The sequence below is a fragment of the Canis lupus genome, chromosome 2, assembly GCF_003254725.2.
Source record: "Canis lupus dingo isolate Sandy chromosome 2, ASM325472v2, whole genome shotgun sequence".
NCBI classification, from domain to species: Eukaryota; Metazoa; Chordata; class Mammalia; order Carnivora; family Canidae; genus Canis; species Canis lupus.
Genome location: NC_064244.1, coordinates 40,009,896 through 40,029,323, shown reverse-complemented (window position 1 = coordinate 40,029,323; position 19,428 = coordinate 40,009,896). Strand labels below are relative to the sequence as shown.

The 19,428-nt window shown below is 42.5% G+C and overlaps 1 protein-coding gene across 5 annotated transcripts in view; it reads left to right on the top strand.

Moving 5' to 3' along the window:
• Positions 1-19,428, top strand: part of PPP2R2B (protein phosphatase 2 regulatory subunit Bbeta) — a 440,017-nt gene that overhangs the window by 21,541 nt on the left and 399,048 nt on the right. The window contains exon 1 of one of the 5 annotated variants that reach the window (XM_025447675.3): positions 5,060-5,361. The exons of 3 other annotated variants lie outside the window; for them this stretch is intronic. In XM_025447675.3, coding sequence (XP_025303460.1) covers positions 5,288-5,361 — 74 coding nt within the window. In that variant the 5' untranslated portion in view covers positions 5,060-5,287. Of the gene's footprint in view, positions 1-5,059; positions 5,362-19,428 lie in introns of those variants that run through there. One more of the 5 variants, XM_025447682.3, reaches the window with a different exon arrangement.

Sequence of the window (19,428 nt, the reverse complement as noted above, 5' to 3'; positions counted from 1 at the left end):
TCCCTCTATGCTCTTGGCACCTCTGCCAATGCCTTTGAGCCTCCAGGCACCTCTGCCAATGCCTTTGAGCCTCCCATCTCCCTAGTAAGACCATTCCTGTCTTGGTAGCTCTGCTCTTATCTGTGATGCCATTTGTTATAGCAGAGTCGCATTCCACTTATGGGGTTAATGACTGCTTACTGTTCATTTGCTGTGGTTCCCAGTAAGATAATTGCCTTTTAACAGGAGCTTTTTGTAAATAATGCCTAATGCCCCAAACGGGATCTCTAACATTGAGGTTTTTGGGGCTCTGTAATCCCAAAGAATCTTTTCAGATCCCTTCTTTCCATCATAACCCCTATGAAGTTGTATTGTAATAGTTTATTAGTCCTTTTTTTTTCTGGAAAATGCAGTCCTTTAGAGCAAGAGTCAGCAAATCACTCACTAATGCCTAATATAACATCAGGGTGCCAACAAAATGTTGGATCAAAGCAGCGAGATACATGATTTGGGACAAGAGTATTTGAAAAAGTTTCTGTAACCCTTACGTTTCAAGACAAAGCATGAAATGAAATACCTCACTCTGGAGGTTCTCAAACTCAAGCAAGAATCACTTGGCATGTGGAATATGCAGATTCCTTGTCCGACCTCAGAGAATCTGTATCAGTCAGATTGATGGCTCTGAAATATGCAAGTTCACTAAGTGAGGCTGGTATAAAAACGCTAGATCTCCTTGGGGGCTATTTGTCTTTGGATAAATTATTATATCCTCTCAGCCTGTTTTCCCTTCTGTAAAATGGGATGGTTTGGAGAATTCAAAGAGAATCAAAGAGAATCAAAGAGATACATAAGCATACTGAAACACTTCAAATGGTGCAGTGCAAACCAACTGTGTCAGAATCATCTGATCGAGGAGATTTCACATTTGTTCTTTCTGCCCCTTGCTCATTCTGTGTCTGGGTGGGTGGGGTACACAGCGCTGGCATAAAATCAGTAATTTTAAAGTAGGATTGGAAAAGATGCTTTCAATTGAGATCAAGAGGTACTGGTTGGTTTGGAGTGGCAGTTTGGAACTTAGGTGCCAGCCTCACTGATCTTTTGATTCTAATGAAGGAGATGGGCTTTTTGCTGGGAGACGTGGGGCGGTTGCTTAGTTCTTTCAAGTTAATTATGGGCAGCATAATCAGTGAATGTTTTGTCACTCAGGAAGTATTTACTAAGTCCCTGCTATTGACTCAGAAGGTATATATACTAAATGCCTACCGTTTATTTAAGACTAAATCATGCTAAGTGGAAGCATGTCTATTTATGAATACCATAATATCTTTGCCTGAGTAATATATTCCGGCTTTATAATGGGCTCAAATTCATTTGTGCTGTGAAAGACCTCTACAAAAAAAAGTCTTAAATATCTCTTTCAAAAGTTTTCTCCCATATATATTATCTATCCATCTATCCATCCACCTATCCATCCATCCATTGATTCATTTACTCATTCAATTAATAGTTACTGAGTATTTACTTTGTGCCAGGAACTTGGGGTACAAAGATGAATTAGACATTGTTATTTCCCTCAGGAAGTTTACAATTTCATTGCATAGACAAGATGGGTAAGTAAATGCAATAAGATCCTGTGATTCAGGGCTGTTATTACTGCTTTAGACACTGCAATTAAACTTAGGAAGCACTTACATTTTGCTAGGCACTGTTCTAAACCCTTCGTATCTACCATCCTCTTTTGCCCTCATCATATCCTGTGAGATTCTGTTATTATTCCTATTCACAACGTAATGAGGCTTAGAGATGTGACGTCAATTGCCCAAGATGACACAGTAAGTCAGTATTAAAGGCATGCTTAAACCCTGGCTGTCTAGTTGTGCCACCACCCTCCTCACCACACTTCTTCTGTCCCTGCTCTCAGGCCCATGTCTGGCCATAGAAGCTCAGAGAAGGTGCACAGTGACAGCAAGAGCACCATCAGTAGGAACAGTTGATCACGTGGCTACAGTGAGCTACGTGCTTCATATGCTTATTGTCTCACTCCCCCTGAGAATGCACAAGGAAAACCTTGTCATTGTTCCCATTTTAATACAGAAAAGGAAGGCTCACAGGTGTTAGAGTTTGTTTATATCTACCCAACTGGTAAATGAGTGCACAGGGATTCAAATTTGGGTCAGACTGAATAGAGGTCACGCGTGCAGTACTTCTCAGGGAGACACCTCTGGATATGCTCTTGTGTCATGAGGTTAAGATGACTCATACAACCAAACCAGACCATTTAGGCATTGTTTAAACAGCACCTTACTTGGGATGGCCCATCCTTGCCTGGTGTCTAGGTCTAAGGAAGTCATGGGTTATATGATTTTTGAAGGATTAGACATCCTGTATCTGCCAGTAGTTTGTTGTCATTTCACAGTGGCCCAAAAGTCAGAGAGAAAGCATATTGGTGGAAGGGTCTATTTATACATCACGGCCTGGGCTAAGACTATAATTACTTTATGCCTCGAAGTTTTTGCTTTCCTAGACAGCCCAATATGTTTCTCCAGTGCTAAGTATATTTGTAAAGAGAAGAAGCAATAAAAAAATTAAAAAATTTTCTACCAGATTTCAATGCACACTTTTTTAAAAAATGGAAATAAATTTTAAAAAAATGGAAATAAATTGACATACAATTTATATTAGTTTCAGGTGCACAGAATATTGATTCAACAATTCTATACATTGTGCTCACCATGATAAATGTAGTCACCATCTGTCATCATATAAGGTTATTACAATATTATTGACTATATTTCCTCTGCTATTCTTTTTATCTCTGTGACTTACTCATTTTACAACTAGAAATTTGTGCCTCTTAACCCACCTTATCTATTTCCCCATCTCCCCCCTCCCCCACTTCATCATGGACAACCACAACTTGTTCTCTGCATTCAAGAATCTGTTTGGTTTTATTTTGTTTTGATTTGTTCAGTAGTTCTTTAGATTCCACATATGAGTGAAATCATATGATATTTGTTTTTCTCTTCCTGACTTATTTCACTAGCATTATACACTCTGGTACATCCATATTATTGCCCGTGGCAAGATCTCATTCTTCTTTATGGCTGAGTAATATTCCATTACCTGTATCTATCTCTATTTATTTTATCTATATGTCTATATCTATATCTATATCTCTCGTGTCTACTTTATCCATTCATCTATTGATGAGCACTTGGATTGCTTCCATATCTTGGTTATTGTAAATAGTGCTGCAATAAACAGAGATGCATGTATTATTTTGTTGGGGTTTATTTTTTGCATATATTATTTTGAATTAGTGTTCATTTTCTTTAGGTAAATGCCCAGGAGTAGAATTACTGAATCATATGGCATTTCTATTTTTAATTTTTTGAGGAAACTCTTTATTGTTTTTCACAATGGTTGTACCATTGCTATCAACAGTGCACAAGGGTTCCTTTTATTCCACATCTTGTAAGTGTTTGTTGTTTCTTGTCTTTTTATTTTCAGCCACTGGGACAGGTGTCAGGTCATATCTCACTATGGTTTTGATTTGCATCTCTGATGATCGGTGATGTCGAGCATCCTTTCATGTGTCTGTTGGCCATCTGTATGGGTTTATTTCTGGGCTGTCTATCCTGTTCCATTGATCTATAGGTCTAGTTTTGTACATCACCATAATGTTTTGATCACTATAGCTTTATAGTATACCTTAAAATCTGGAATTACCATACCTCCAACTTTGTTTTTTCTCAAATTACTTTGGGTCTTTGAGGTCTTTCATGGTTCTTTATAAATTTTAGGATTATTTGTTCTAGTTCTGTGAAAAATGCTATTGGTATTTTGATAGGGATTGCATTAAGCCTGTAGATTACGTTGGGTAGTATGGACATTTTAACAACATTAATTCTTATAATCCATGAGCACAACATATCTTCCATTTATTTGTCTTTTATTTAGTCTTTTACCATCGTCTTATAGTTTTCAGAGTCTCTTACCTCTTTGGTTAGAGTTATTCCTGGATTTTTTATTCTTTTTAGTGTAATTGGAGCAAGACATTTTATATTTTATATTAAATCTTGTTTTTAAATTTTATGTTAAATTTTATTTCTAAAACTCCCTCTCAGGGGAATATTGGTTTTCTTCCATAGACCATTAAATCATTTCCTTGTGCTTCCAATTGCAGCATAAAGGACATTCACCTTTTCTCTATCATGGACAATAGTTTCTTTGACAGAACTTAAAAATCCCAAACTGATAGCTCGTGTTTGCCTTTCAGTGATGAAGTTCCCAAAATCATTATTATTTCAGGGGTCAAAACCAAATTCCCCCATCCAAAATTATGTGGTGGTTCGTCCTGCCTCAATGAGGGATATTCTCATTCCCTCTCTTGTGAAATCTGAGTGTTTTGGTAAAGTCATCAAATTCTTAGATCAACTTACTTTTTCCATGCCACCAGGGTACACCAAGTGGTAAAGGGTCCGTTTCCTTGGGTTTGGCCTCCGTTCTTGTGTTGTGGCTTTAAATTTGTCCTGCAAATAACTCAGAACCAGGTTGCTGCCTTGGTGTGACGGCTAGCAGAAAAAAAAAAAGGCTGTAGTGGAGCACAGAATCTGTCTGTGTTAGCCCTCTGTCACCGACTACTCACCCCAGCTTTGAGCTTCACCTAAATGATAAATGGTCCTATTGTTTGGGCTTTAGTATTTAAAAAACATAGAGCTAAATCTAGATGAAGCAAGGACAGAGACCCATTTCATTGCACTGTACTTTAATATTCCTGAGACCCATGGCATTACGGGTGGCTCTTTTAACAGCCATCTCTCTTCAGGGTGGAACACTGTGCTGCCTTTGTTTCATCTGATCTTCCAGCTAAATAAGAGATGGTCACTTATCCTCAGTGCTCCCCTATCCTGCTGGATTTCTATTGCTGGAGGAGAAACTGACCACACGGGAAAAGGTAGAGGTTTCAGGCAGGGCATTTCAGCGTGTGTTTACAGGCAGGGCTGACTTACTCAGCAAATCCTGCTCGAGAAGCTGCAGCCAATGAAGAGGCTATATCCCGGCTTGCTTGGGGGCTTCTGAGTTTGAGCTGCATGCAGAAATGTAAGGCAGTGCTTCCTGGCGCTGATGGCAAAATGGGACCCATCTCCAGTTATTCCTCGGGCTTCCCAGCTTTGCAGATCCAGGGGAGAACCTACATAAACATATTGGTGATGTAGCCAGCTCTCAAGGCCAAGAGAATCCTCATGGATTCAGGAGACTGGTTTTTTATTTAGGTTTTTATTTTTTATTTTTGTTGGAAGATGAAATGCTTCTCTCGTTACCTGCCTTACATCTTCAGACCTCCGAATACCATCCTCTCTTCCAGCTGCCACACGGAAGGTACAGACCAGAGAGGGAGAGTGTCTGGGTGGGTGGGAAAAAGTGGGCTGGTGTGTGACTTCCCACAGGCTCTGCTGATACGGCTCTCCGTAGCCACCAGATGACTGTCGTTGCTGGCAAAGGCTTGGATCCAACAGACTTAGATCTGCTTCTAAAATCAGTCCGGCTTCTGTAAGCAAAGGGAAGTATTTGCTAAAGAGCAGGATAATCTTGCAAAGGTGATCTCAGAGCCGATAGAGCCGAGTCGGAAAAAAAAAAAAAAAAGAAAGAAAGAAAGAAAGAAAGAAAGAAATCAGAAATATTTTGCCAGGTTCCCTTATTCTACTTCACGAGCAAACAAGTAATTAGAACTCCTGGTAAGGAAGAAAATTTTCAGTAGGTGCTGCCACATAGATTTGTCCAGGCTCTCTGTTTTTGTCATTGTCTGTTTAGTAACTTGGTGCATGCCCAAGATAGCAATTAGCCGGATAGAATGAGTGGGCTCCCTGGCGGTGGGGCGCGTGGGGCTGCTCGGCTCCCAGTCTGTCCCCACGCTGCCTGCCGAGCGGGAAGCCGCAGCTGACTTTGAGCACTTGCTGGGAATGGGGTTCGTGGGGGTCCTAAGCTGGTGCCTTACGGCAAGGGTGAGCTGAGCCTGGTGCACACAGTGCCCAGCTCCCGGTGCTTGGGGGACCTGCTGCGCGACCTCCTACCCTAGGCCGCTGTGCATCCGTGTGCGTGTGCGCGTGGGCACTTCTCTGTGCACCTGTGTGTCCCGTGTCAACATCTGACGGTCTGCCTCCATCTAAGCACTGCAGGTTTCCACACTTCTGGAGCTCGTAGCTGGTGGTGCGTATCCTGCGTGTCATTTGCCTGTTTCTTTTGATGTGCCACGTCCTGGGAAAAGAGCAGTTTCAAGAAAAGCAGCTGGCTGGCTGCTTGGCAGCCTGAGGGGTGTCCTAGGAGCAGCGCCGACTGGGGAGGGCTGGGGATGGTCCCGTGCTGTCACCACACCTCTGTGCAGCCACACTGTCTGGGATGGAGCTGGGGAGCAGCCCATTCTGAACACCCAGCCTTGTTTCTCATCCTCTGGGTAGGAGCGTGTGTGTGTGTGTGTGTGTGTGTGTGGTGTGTGTGTGTGTAAAATGAGAGAAGGACTCATTCTACTATAAAGTGATTTACAGTCATTACCTCCAGGAAAAGCCAGTAGAAGTTTGGGATCACCCTTGAATTGAGACCAAGGATGGCATGTTTCGTAGATCGTGGTATCTTACAGATTTGTTTTTTTCAATCAGATAGTTCCCTTACAAATTTTATTGGTGGCTAAAGGAGATGACCCACTGAGAAGTCTTTCCTCTTATGGAGGGAAATTTAGTAAAACCTCTGTATATACTGGGGAAGGATGGGGATGGCATGGATAGAAATCTCCAGGGGAACCTTCCATATACGAAAGACCTAAACTCATATAGGAAGATGCCTAGATGACTTTTCTATTTCTGATTGATCCTCTGTTCTCTCCTCCTAGCTTAGACTTTGAAAACCCAAAAACTTGGTCTATTCAGTTGCTGTTTTGTATATGAAACTAAAGATCTTACCTCATATGGACAAACTGCCACCACCAAGAGCTTTCTTGAGCTGTTTTTTCTTTTAGACCAATTTTAACTGTTGTATTCCATCAAGATGGAAATTGTGTTTTATTCCTATCAAAACTATCTATAATTCACCAACTGTCACCAGATTAGGGGGTCGGGGAGGTGAGGAGACTTGTCTTTCAATCCGTTGTTAGACTAATAGAGAATAGGTAGGGATAATAGCATGTGGCAAACATTAACTTCGTGAGTCAGGCACTGGAGCTGAGTGGGGAAGGCATGAGTTAAATACCAAACAATCAAAGCCAAGTCACTTAGTTGCTCTATGCTCTATTTTATCTATAAGATGGAAATAAAGTCTTATTCCCAGGATGTTGAGAATTCAATATGATCATTCCATTTCTTTAGGAACCTTGGTACATGGTATGTGCTGTGCATCTTGGAGTCCCATGTACTTTCTTAGATAGTCAAGTTTTCTTTTTTCATTACATTATCTTCAGTAGTGAATAGTTTCCTCAAATACATCACAGTGTCACTCGGAACTAGTTACACTTATTTAGAGTTTGTCTGGGGAGAAATGTATGTGAGAACGAATCTGAGCTTGAGTTTCTAGAAAAGTTATGGCTGTGAACTTCCTATTTTATTTAATTGAAGAGGCAGAGAATGAATAATTCTCTCTATATATCCCTGTGAAAATCAATTAAGTCAAAATACCCAAACCATCCCTTTAAGAGTAATTTGAGAACAACTTTGGAAGCTTCAACAATTGCTGGGGCGCCTGGGTGGCTCAGTTGGTTGAGTGTCCAACTCTTGATTTCGACTGAGGTCACAATCTTATGGGTGGTGTGATCGAGCCTCATATTGGGCTCCACACTCAGTGTGGAGTATGCTTGAGATTCTTTCCCTCTCCTTCTGTTTCTCCTCCTGCTTGCATGCTCGCTCTCTCTCTAAAATAATAAATGAATAAAATCTTTAAAAAAGAAAAGAAGCTGCAACAATTGCTGGGCTTCTTAGAGAATGGAACCATTCTACTTAAGACAGGTTTTCCTCCCAGCTTGTCTTGACATTGTTTTCTCAACACAGGAAGATCATGGGCTTTGAATTTTAGCTCGGCCACTTGCCAACTGGGGGATGTTGGGTAGTTATTTAACCTCTTAGAATCTTAGTTTCCTCATTTGTAAAACATGGATGATGATATATAGGGTAGCTGCAAAGAAATACACGCAGAATGCCACACACAGGGTGATAATCATAGTAGTAGCAATAATAATAATAATAATCAGTGGCCTTTGCTTGTGTTGTACTTACTGTGTCCCAGACATTATCTAAGCACGTGATGTAGTAACACATTCACAGGTGGGGTAAATCAACAATATGTGGTCCACAAATAACCGTTCTTTTTCTTTCCTTCTTTCACTTTCAACCTTCAAGACTGTTTCTTTATACATCAGATCGAGGTTTGGTTCTTCCTATTTCAGTCAAAATATTTTTTAAAAAAAATATGATCATATCGCCTCCCTCAAATGCCCTGAAACACAAACATGCTTGTGTTGAAAACCTCTCGTTGGCTTTGCAGGGACTAGCAGGCCCTGTGTGTTCTAACCCCTGCCTGACTTTCCTGTCTGACCCTGAGCATGGAACATCTTGCCTGGTCTCCAGCCACACCGGCCTTTCTTGGTTCCTCAGGAATCTCCCTTCCACCACAGACTTTTGGGAAGCCCCTTTCTCCACTTAGCCCCGTTCCTTGTTAATTCTGGCCTTGGACTCTCAGCTCAAGCTGAGAAGCCATCTCTGGCCCTCAGGTGATCATGGTCATAGCTCTTAGAGAGCTGGGGTGCTTCAGAGTACCTGTCATAGTCTGTCATCACGAATGGCCTGCTGTGCCTGTTTTGTGAATGCCTGTCTCCCTGCTAGACCAAAAGCTTCATGGGAGCAGGACCCACATGTCATTTTGCCCTCTGTTAGACCCCCAGCACTAGAACAATACCAAGCGCTTAATAGGCACTCAACAAATTTTTATTGAATGTAACTATGACAAACACCAAGGCTGTTGTGTAGACATGTTTTTAAAACACAGGCAAAACGGTTCGGCAAAGCATTTGCTGCTACAAAAATGCAAGCTGTTTTAACCATTGTGGGTTGGGGAGCTTCTCGTGGCCAGCCGTGAGAGGACTGGTTTTAACTTGAAATTAGGAGATACAAAGGGGAAAAAGGTCACCTAAATAATGCTGGTGCACGAACAGGGCTTTGAGAGGACAGTTGGATTGTCTTCCCTTCTCTGTGGACCTCATTAAAAGGACACATAACTCCCTCCACCACAGTGGGGAAGGATTCGTTCAGCAAAATGATTCCAGGATTAGAGGCGCGGAATCTCAATCACAAGCAAAAAGAAACCATTCCAGACAGGACAGAGAGGAAGGGGAGACACACAGGGATAAGAGAGCCAGTGAGGTATGAGGAAACTTGCCTGATATTTTCCAGTGGACCTAATTAGGCACCCAACATGGGAGGGTCTTTTCTGGGCTCTTGAACAGATGAGTAGAGACACTGTCTCCTCCTGAAGGGACATGGGTCATGTGCCTTGCCCCACACCATTTCTTTTCCCTGCGTGGTCTCTGTCACGTTTCCATGTTGCAAACCCTTGCTCATCTCTGAAAAGTCAGGTCAAGTCGAGGCTTCCCAGGAAGACTTCCTCAACAGCTCCAAAGAAGGACTTGTTATGAGTCACGCAAACCACAACAGTTGTGGGAAGAAGGCACGAGAAGGAGAAGCCGAGCAGCACCACAACAATCCCTGGCCATGTGCTCCAGGCCGGGCCAGTATAATCTCTTTTGCTGCTCAGATGATCTCCCATCAGGTGCTGTTCTCTCCATGTAATAGATGAGGAGACTGACACATCCCTGCCTTGCCCAGAGCCACACTTACTAAAGCCACAGAGCTAAGACTCAAGTCCTGACTACTGGAATCGGCAATCAGTGCTCTTATCTGCACACAACACATTTCCTCCCGAGTTACCTGTGTGAGAACAGCCGTCAGCTTATGTGGAAATGGTCTGTTTATGTGCCTGTGTCCTGGTGGCCCAGAGTGGCTCGAGCACGGGGGTTCTTTCATTTGTCATTAGTCAACGCGTCCTGGTTAGCCCAGAGCTGGCGTGCGAGTAGGTGGTCAAGAAATGCTTCCTAAATAAAACACTGAATGTGTGAGTGACAAATGTGCCTATGTACCAGTGATTCTCCTTCATGAGGAGGAACCCAGAAGCAAAATACCTTCCAGTGACCCCAAAAGTAGGCTTGCTAGAAGTCTGCACCCATGTACAGAGGGAAAAAATACACACTTTTCTAACTCTTTGTCAAATAATGATAAAATAATGACTAAAACATACAATGCTTATTATTTATCGGGCATAATTCCAACATACCCACATGTATGGATGTGGGGACGGGTGTGTGTATCCCTCACCACAATCCCCTGAGATAAGTACTGTTTTTATCTTCATTTTATAAATGAAGAAACTAAGACACAGAGAAGTTACGTAACTTGCCTAAGGTCAAACAGCTGTTAAGTGCAAGGGTTAGGATTAGAACCCACACAGGCTGGTTCCAAGGTACCCGCTACGAAAAGATCCATTCGTCTTTTTTGTGCCTTTTTACGTATTTATGGAATTCTTGTTTTTCATATTTTTGGAATTCTCTTCTTAGCCCCTTCCATATATGTAGAACCAACCTACTCTTTAGGCCCACGTCAAACGCACTTCCACTCACAGCTTTCCCTGACTGTTCATTTTCTCACCTACATTTAAAGCTTTTCCCAAATGCGCATTGTGATTCTCTGTAACATGGAAATAATATTATGCCACCTGACCAGGTTGTTGTAAGGATTAAGTGAGACAGAACCTTACACTGCTTGACGTTGTTTTTAGATTAAAAGAGAAATTTTTAAAAATTATTCTCTACCATAGATGTATTGTCCCTGCTTTCATCCAAGGCCAACCCTCTACTTGGAAGCTGGATCCCCCCCCTGATTTCCACTCAAGCCCTTCACTCCTGCACTTGTCTGCTCTCTGTGTGTCATCACCACATCTTTCATCTCTACAGGATCACTGGTGTGGTCCACCAACATGCTGTCCATCACCCCATGTTAGATACTCATCTCACCACCCTGTATCCACCTCCAGCTACTGCCCATTCCCTGCTTCTCTTTGCAGAAAAATGCCTTGAAAGAGTCATCTGTATGCAGTTACCACCTCTTTTTCTGTCCCTCCACCAAAGTTGCTCTTATGAGAGTCATCAGCAGCCCCCTCACTGATCTGTCCCATCAATTTCTGCCAGCTTCCTCCTGTTGCAGCTCTAAAGCACCTTTGGCACTGGTGGCCACTCCTTCCTTCTCGAAAGAGTTCTTTGTCTTGGCCTCAAGGCCCACAGTTCCTCTCTGTTTCCTTCTCCCACCATGGCCTGTCTTTCTCAGACTCCTGAACTATAAACATGCAAGCCCAGGCCTCAGGCCTCTCCCTTACCCTGTGCTCAGTCCTGATGGCTTTAGCCAGCCCCATGGTATTGGACATTGTCTCTTCAACCTGTATCCCCATTTCCAACCTCTTCACCCCATATGCAGACCTGCACATCAAACTGCCTACCCAGCATTCTCGCAGAGATGCATTAGAAGTCTTAAAACCCAACTTCTCATTCCCTTTGAGAAAGGTAACTTTCCAGCTTGTCCAGCTGCTTCTCCAGCTCCATGAACGAGAACTCCAGTCTCCTAGTTACTCCAGCCAGAAACCTTAGAGTCATTCATTTCTGTTGTTGTCTCATATCCTTCTACTTTTACAGTGAATCCTCTGAGCCTAACCTCTAAAAATATCCAGAATCCAATCATGTCTTATCACTTCTTTCACTCAAATGTTTCCTCACCAGAGAGGCCTTTCCTGGCCTTCCTAAGATCTCTCTTTCCCTCTCTCTGTCTCTATCCCTGCGGTCCACCCCCCCCATGCACATGCTCCCCGGTTACCTTTACCACTTTAGCCCTTATCTCACTGAACATGTTAAATAACTATTTATTTACTTGTTGCCCTTCTTTTTGCCCTATAGAATGTAAGCTGCATGAAAGCAGAGGCTCTCTCTCTTTTGTTCACTCCTGTATCTCCACCACCTAGGACAGTTTCTAGCATTTAGTATGCATGTAATAGATACTTGTTGATTGAATGATGGGTGAATGAATAAATGTTTATATGGACTCTTAGTAATAAAATAGGAAGAATGGGCTCCAACATCAGATGAACCTGAGTTCCAGTCTCACACTGATCATTACTTGCTGGGTGACCTTTGGTTTACTGAACTGGTATATCTCCTTTTCCAATAATAATGTATCAATATTCTTATGAAGGTTGAAAAAATTTTTTTGCAATTCTGTAAAAATGCCTGTCGGTATTCAGTGAATGAGACTTAACAGTATTTCTTCTGTATCCCCCCACTGCACTTACCACAGCAACAGTCACATAAAGGCATTAATAGTTCCATGCTGATTGAATCATTTTTGCCTACCACATAGCTAGCGTTGGTGGTGGCTTGTTATTTGCCAGACTCCGTGCTAATACTTAATAGTCACTACCTCATACAAATCATACAAATCTCAGAAAAACATTATGATATAAATACTTGTTGATTGTCCTCATTTTACAGATGCAGTAACTACAGGATGGTATGTAACTTATCCAAAGCCACAGGCTAATATGTGGTAGATCAGGGTTTTTGTACCCAGACTGTTAGATTCTAGAGCCTAGGCTCCTATCTGCTCCGTAGTATACTGAATTTTACAATACAATGCATAAATACAGTATTTTAGACATTGTTCTCAGCACATGGGAACTTAAAAGATGCAAAGGACTCATCCCTATTTTTAGAAGCTACAGTCTGGTGGGAGAGAGAAAGGCATGCATACACAACTCCTAACAGTGGATTTTAACCTGATTATGCATGAGCAGCAGCTGTGGCAAATGAAGAGGGATATTTCCACCAGGTCCCTATTCAATCAGATTTCCTGGAAGGGGGCCCCCAGAATCCTAGTTTTAAAAGTTCCCCAGGTGAATCTTATGAACAGTCAGACCTGGGAACCTGAGTCTACGAGAAACAATGGTTAGGGTTGAGGAATATATTCAAAGGGAAGAGCTTTGGGAGAAAGAGATTGACCAGCTGTGGATCCCTTTAAAATGACAGAGTAAGATCCAACAGCTAAGAAGAGGTTGCTTTTGGTTAAGATGTCTGATGTCTGGCAGATAAATGGCTGTCCTGGGAAGATTCAAGGTCAGTGTTATTCACTTACAAATTTAAGGGAACTCTACTGAGCATTTGCCCATTTCACGGTAGCTATGATTTTGCTTCAAGATTTTATGTTTGGGTACCAGCTAAAACACATACGTAATATAGAGAAAGTCATTCAGATTCTTGGGCTTTAGTTTTGTCATCTACATAAGGGGAAATAAAAATTATGCACATATCAAAGAGTTACTGTGGTGAATAAACATAATAATTCATACAACGTTCATAGTGTGCTACCCAAGGTATATTAAGAGCTCAATAAGAGCTATTGCTATTATGAATGCGATTCGTATTAGTGGAGGCCTCAGAAGTCACCCTTGCCTTGAGCACTTTGATGCAATTGGTCATAGAAAGAATCCTAGGCCAGCAGTCCAGAGATATGTACATTCTGGTCGTCTTTTGACATTGGTGTCCCTTGATAAATGGTCTAATCCTGCTGTGCCTCGGAGTCAAATGGCAATATAACAAAATGTGGCAGGGTTGGTGTGAGATTAAGTGATGGTGCTTTGTGAAGTACGTACCCCTCTTGAGTTTCCCATATTAAATCAGAAGCTGGGAGTGGTAATGGAGTTTTAGGAGTTCCTAATAAAATTTAGGAATTCCTAAAGAAAAAGAAAGAGGAAAGAAAGAAAGAAAGAGAAAGAAAGAAAGAAAGAAAGAAAGAAAGAAAGAAAGAAAGAAAGAAAGGGAAAGATAAGACAAAACAAGAAAAGAAAAAAAGAAAGAAAAGAAAAGAAAAGAAAAGAAAAGAAAAGAAAAGAAAAGAAAAGAAAAGAAAAGATGTGCCCAGGAGCCAAGCTCTCTCAGGTATTATTATCAAACAGAGAAAATTATCACAACAATTTTATGTGGCAATGTCCAAGTTTTACCAGTGAAGACCCTGGGGGAGGACTGTGAGGTGAACTCTCTAGTTGGAAAAGACTGTCTTTGGAATCACATAAACCAGAGTTCCAAATATGACTAAAGGTATTTATCCTCTGAGCATCTGTTTTCTCAAGGGCAAAAGTGAAGTAATTACATTTCCTTTTCAGGTTTATCGTAAGGATTAAAGACATCGAGTGAAATGTGCCTGACAGCCACTTAATAGATGATCCCTGTACTTACTGTGATAGTGTCTTTGTCTGGGTCCTACCGATAGTAACACCAAGCTGGTCTGATGGTACATCCTGGGTTCCTCCCACACCATTAAGTTCCCATCAAAACAACAACAACAAAAAAAGTTCAGTTTTGCATTCTTCAATTGTTTCAACCTTCATCACCTTTGCTGCTTGTTTGTCACATATACTGGCCAGCCGTGTTCTGATTTGTGTTTGTGAATTCATTGTTTGTCTTTGGTACTTGTGCCCCAAGGCAATTCCTTCATTTTGACTCAATTTTATAAATCTAATAGAAAAATCACTGGCGGTGAAATCATCACCATCGTTAGAGAGACTGGCCCATTAGTTTTCTGAGTCATTGTTTCTTCCCTGGCAGATGGAGCTGGGAGAAAAGATGGGCCGAGATGGCCAAAGCCATCACTGGTATCTGCAAAACCACAGTTAGTAGGAGAAGCAAACAGGAGGCAAACAAATGTATGACTTCAAAGATATGCATGAAGGGCTGCTCTGTTGAATGTTGACACATGGGAATGTCACTTACCTTGAAATTTTAGGAGCACACGGAGCAGTCAGTGAACCTCCTTGCAAGAGAAATTATTTATTCAAAAACTACAAACAGACACATAAAGAACATCTCTCTTACATGTCAGAGATTGCCTAGGCAATGGGTTCACCTGCGGTAAACATGCATATGGTTCCTGCCCTGATGGAAGACCAATTAATCAAGTTACTGTAGACTGTGGCAAATGTCTAGTGGTGAGGACATATGAAGACAAAGTCTAATAGGGTTATATACCTATAATAGGGAGGGAGCGTCTTTTCTTCAGGAAAGGAGGACGTCTTTCCTGAAGAAGTGTCCCTTGAGCTGAGATCTGAAGGATACATAAGTTTTATGTAGGCAGAATGAGAGAGAATTTTCCAGACAAAGGAGAGCATGTTTGTGAAGCCCTGTTACTAGAGGGTCGTGGTGAAGGAAAGCTTTTCTTTTCTCAAGGAAAGCTCGCGTGTCAGATGCACAGAGACCCAGCAGGAGGACAGTGAACAATGAGGCCCTGGGGTGGTGGGTCCTACATGCCTCTGTCATATCAATTATAGCTTTGATCCACAGAGCACCTGGAAATTATTGGAGGGTATGAATTTGGGGGGGGGGGAGAATTGTCCACATCTGCAGCATGAGAAGATTCACCTGACTGCCATCAGACTAGAAGAGCTAAGCGCCAGGTGGATACATTTAGGGAGCTGGCCCCTAAAAGCCATCCGTGCCCTTGCATTTTAGGAGACTTGTAGATGGCTCTCTGGATGCCCCCAGTGCCTCAAGGTGTGTTTGTAGCGTGAATCCAGTGCGGAAACCTGTCCGTTGTCTTGACATCCAGCCAGAAAAGTGTTTCTTCTCAATGAGCAATGGCAGGAACACACTATGCTCTGTTCTGAAGAGGCAGTAAACATTTCCAGCATTGAAAAATAGACTGAGCATGCTCTGTCAGACATAGCACTTGTGAAGCATGATATTTAGAAGGAAGAGAAAGACTGTGTGGGGACAAAACCACTAAAGATGTTTTTATATAGTGTTTGTTCAGCACAAAATAGCTGCTCCATCAAAGTGTCTAGAAAGAATGGTACATCCGCTCAGCTGTGTATCTTCATATATACAGAGCAAGGTGACCTTCTCAGGGGAGAGTGACCAAGGAAAGGTTAGGAAGTCCTGTTCTATCTTCATTATTAATTCATTTTTTCATGGCCCTATAACTGAGATGATGGAATGTCTAGCATGTGGGTGAAAGCCTCAAATGTGAACTCCTACAGGAGCCCAGCAGGGAGCATATTAACCAAAAAGGCATGATATTGGCTATCCTGAGTCTGTGTGTTGGAGCCCTGCCCAAAGGCGACACAGTCTAGTTAAAGAAAAAAAGAAAAAGGCACTGAACAGGGAAAATAAAGACAAGCCGAGCCCTTAGCCCCACCCCCCGCCCCCATTTTCATCCCATTAGAAAGAATCCTAGAACTTCTGTTTGGGAGCAGGCCTCCGAAACCACTAGTCCAGCCCTTCGTGGGGTCCCTGAACGGCTCACAGCACTCCTGACAAGGGAGCACTGGAGAGCTCACTCCCTCCAAAGCTGACCCTTGTACCAGAGCAACGCTGACTGTCTCTGGATCTTTACATTGAGTTGAACTCTATTTCTTAGAATCATTGAAATAAATTTCTTCCCAAATCATAAATCTTAGACATTTTCCTCATGACAGTTCTGCTTTATGAGGATGATTATCATACTCTGTGCAGCCTTAGGAGTCTAAGCTCCTGCAAGTAGTCCCCTTTGACTTTGTCTCTAGTCATGGTTGTAACAAGGAGCATTTAGGTGCTATATCCTGTTCTAAGTGTTTTTATGCACTAGCTCATTTTGTTCAAATAAGAGTGAAGAGGAAACTTTTACTATCCCCATTTTGCAGATACAGACACTGAGGCCCAGAAAAGTAAATCACCCGCCCAAAGTCACATGCTTAGCAAGCAGCAGAGGGGTAGGATCTGAATCCAGGTAGGCTGGCCCCCTGAGCTTCATTCTTCCACCCATGATAGAGGGAAAAGGACTCTTTTATCTGTCACTGTCTCGCCTTTGAATCCAAGTTCCAACACTTCCCGTGACCACCTGCTTCAGACTAAGCCTCCATTTCTTCAACCATAAGATGTCAGTCATGATCCCTACCTCCGTGCTGCTGTGGGAGTACATAAAATAACATCTGCAAAAGCAGCTGCATAGTGCCTTGCCCACACTGTCTTCATACTGAAGACTGATAGAATCAATAAAGGTGTAAGTGAATGCAGACCCTCAGGGCCAGCCTTCTCTAGCAAAGCTTTCTCCCTCTTTGCCCTGATTCTCAAGAGAAATACCTATTTTATGTTGCCTTCAGGAGAGCCTGAAACCAGGAGTCCCAGAGTAAGCATAGGACTGTGGATAGGAAAGAAAATAAAACTATAATACAGTATCACCACAGGTCATTTGCTCCACTTCCCCCTCAATCCAGACTTGAAAGCATTGGGCACCCTAGAAATAAAGCAGACATACTCCAAGATAGTGGCCTTTCAGATCATGTAATATCTCTGTTCAAGCCCATTTCTTTGCATGGCTTCCCATTTTACACAGTAAAACCTGAAGTCTTTCTGTGGCCTCCAAGGCCTAGGAGATCTGCACCCCAATGATCTCCTGTGACCTCCTTCTTCACTCAGCCCACACTCAGCCTACACTCAGCCTACACTGGCCTCCTTGCTGTTCCTTTAGCAGACCTAGCATATTCCCTCTCCAAGACCTTGTATGTGTCCCTTCTGCCTGGAATGTTCTTCTCCCAACCACATGGTTCTTTTCCTCACATTTTGTATGTTTTTGCACAAATACTACCCCTCGCATAGGCCTTCCTGCCAACCTGATCCATACCTCCAGAGCACTTGCCCTTTATTTTACTTTGTAGATGGCCTCACTGCTCCGCTTATTATATATTTGCATTTGTTTATCATGTTTCCTCTTGCTAGACCATAAACTCTATGAGAGCAGGAGCTCTGAGCTTTTGCTTACCATTGTGCCTGCCACGTGGTAGTTGGTGACACATCTTTGTTGAATAAATGGTGAATAATCATGGTTAATAGTGGCAGCAGGTAAGTGCAGTGACCCGCGGATATTGCCTCTCTAGGAAGGCACTGGTTCCCAAGTGCTAGCATACACATGAAGATCATCTGCAGTGCTTGGCTTAAAACACAGATTCAGGGGCTCACACACCCCCTAAAATTTTGAATCAGTACATCCTGAGTGGAGCCTCAGAACCTCCACTTTCAAGAACTCCAGTGCCCATTGAGGAAGGAATCCCCAAGTGCAGCCCTTCAAGAAACACTGTCCTAGGATAAAAGAAAGGAAAAAATATACATAAGCAACATCATTGAATTTTGCATGGTTTCCTTCCTCCCTCCATGTCTTGTTGGAGATGTAGGAACTCCAGACTTAGCATTAGGGGTGATGCTGGTGGAGGCAAGGGGTTCAGGGCACTGCTCATAAACACCGTCATCTCTCAGTTGGAGGTTGGGTGGCTGCAGACTTGCTTAAGCAGGGGAGGGGTCTTAGTGTGATCTCCAACACAAAAGGACATTAATATCCACCCTTGCCTGTGCGTAGAGCTGTTTTTGGAATGGCTGCTACCTCCTTGAGTAGACAAGGACACCCCACTGGTCCTGGCAATTGGCATCAAACCAGATAGCCAGAGCTGGAAGAGATGCAAAGTTCTGGTCAGAGCACCACCCACCATCTTGCAGAGAGCTTAAGTGAACTGCCCAAAAGCACACAGCTAATTAGTTTAAAAGCTGGCACTGAAACCCCGCCTGTGGCTTCCCTGTGGTGTTTTGGCCTCTGTACCCCTTTAAAAGTGGTTTCAGTCTTTTAAAAGGATTTCACCCTGTTTCACACTGTTCCACACTGTTTCACACTGTTCCTAACAGTCCTGTGACTATCTTAGAATAATGTGCTGACCTGAGTAGAGACTCTACATAAACAGGGGAAACCCCTCAAGGATAAACTGTAGAGTCTACTTCCTGTCGCACTCTAAGCATGCGTGCTGATAAGCCCTGGAGAGAACCAGCTTCCAGGTACTTTTAAATGGCCAAGCAAGGTATGTATAAAGGTGCTGTTACTTTACATTTTTTTTTAAAAGAAACTCATTTTTCTTTGAAATTGGCCTTATTTACACACAGAATCAGCAGGAAAGACTATTATCAGATATTAAGCCTTCAAGAATGTTCTCCCAAGTGCTGTCTTCTCTACATTGGGTACCCAACAAGGTATTTTAGAACCAGGTATACAATACGTGTTTCCTCATGTTGTGCCTCCTAAACACTGATAAGCAACGAGCTGACCTTGACTGTCTAGAGTTCAGGGATGGGGACTTGGGGTGGTCACACGTTGTCTGAACTGATTCTTTTACAATTTCTGCTACATCTAAAATATGCCGCTGTGCCAACTTGCATTTTTTTTTTCCCGTCAAACTGACCCAGGCTGAGCTTGCTGTACATGCTGGGAACAGCCTCCTCCAAATTCACTTCATTTGCACTCATTTGCA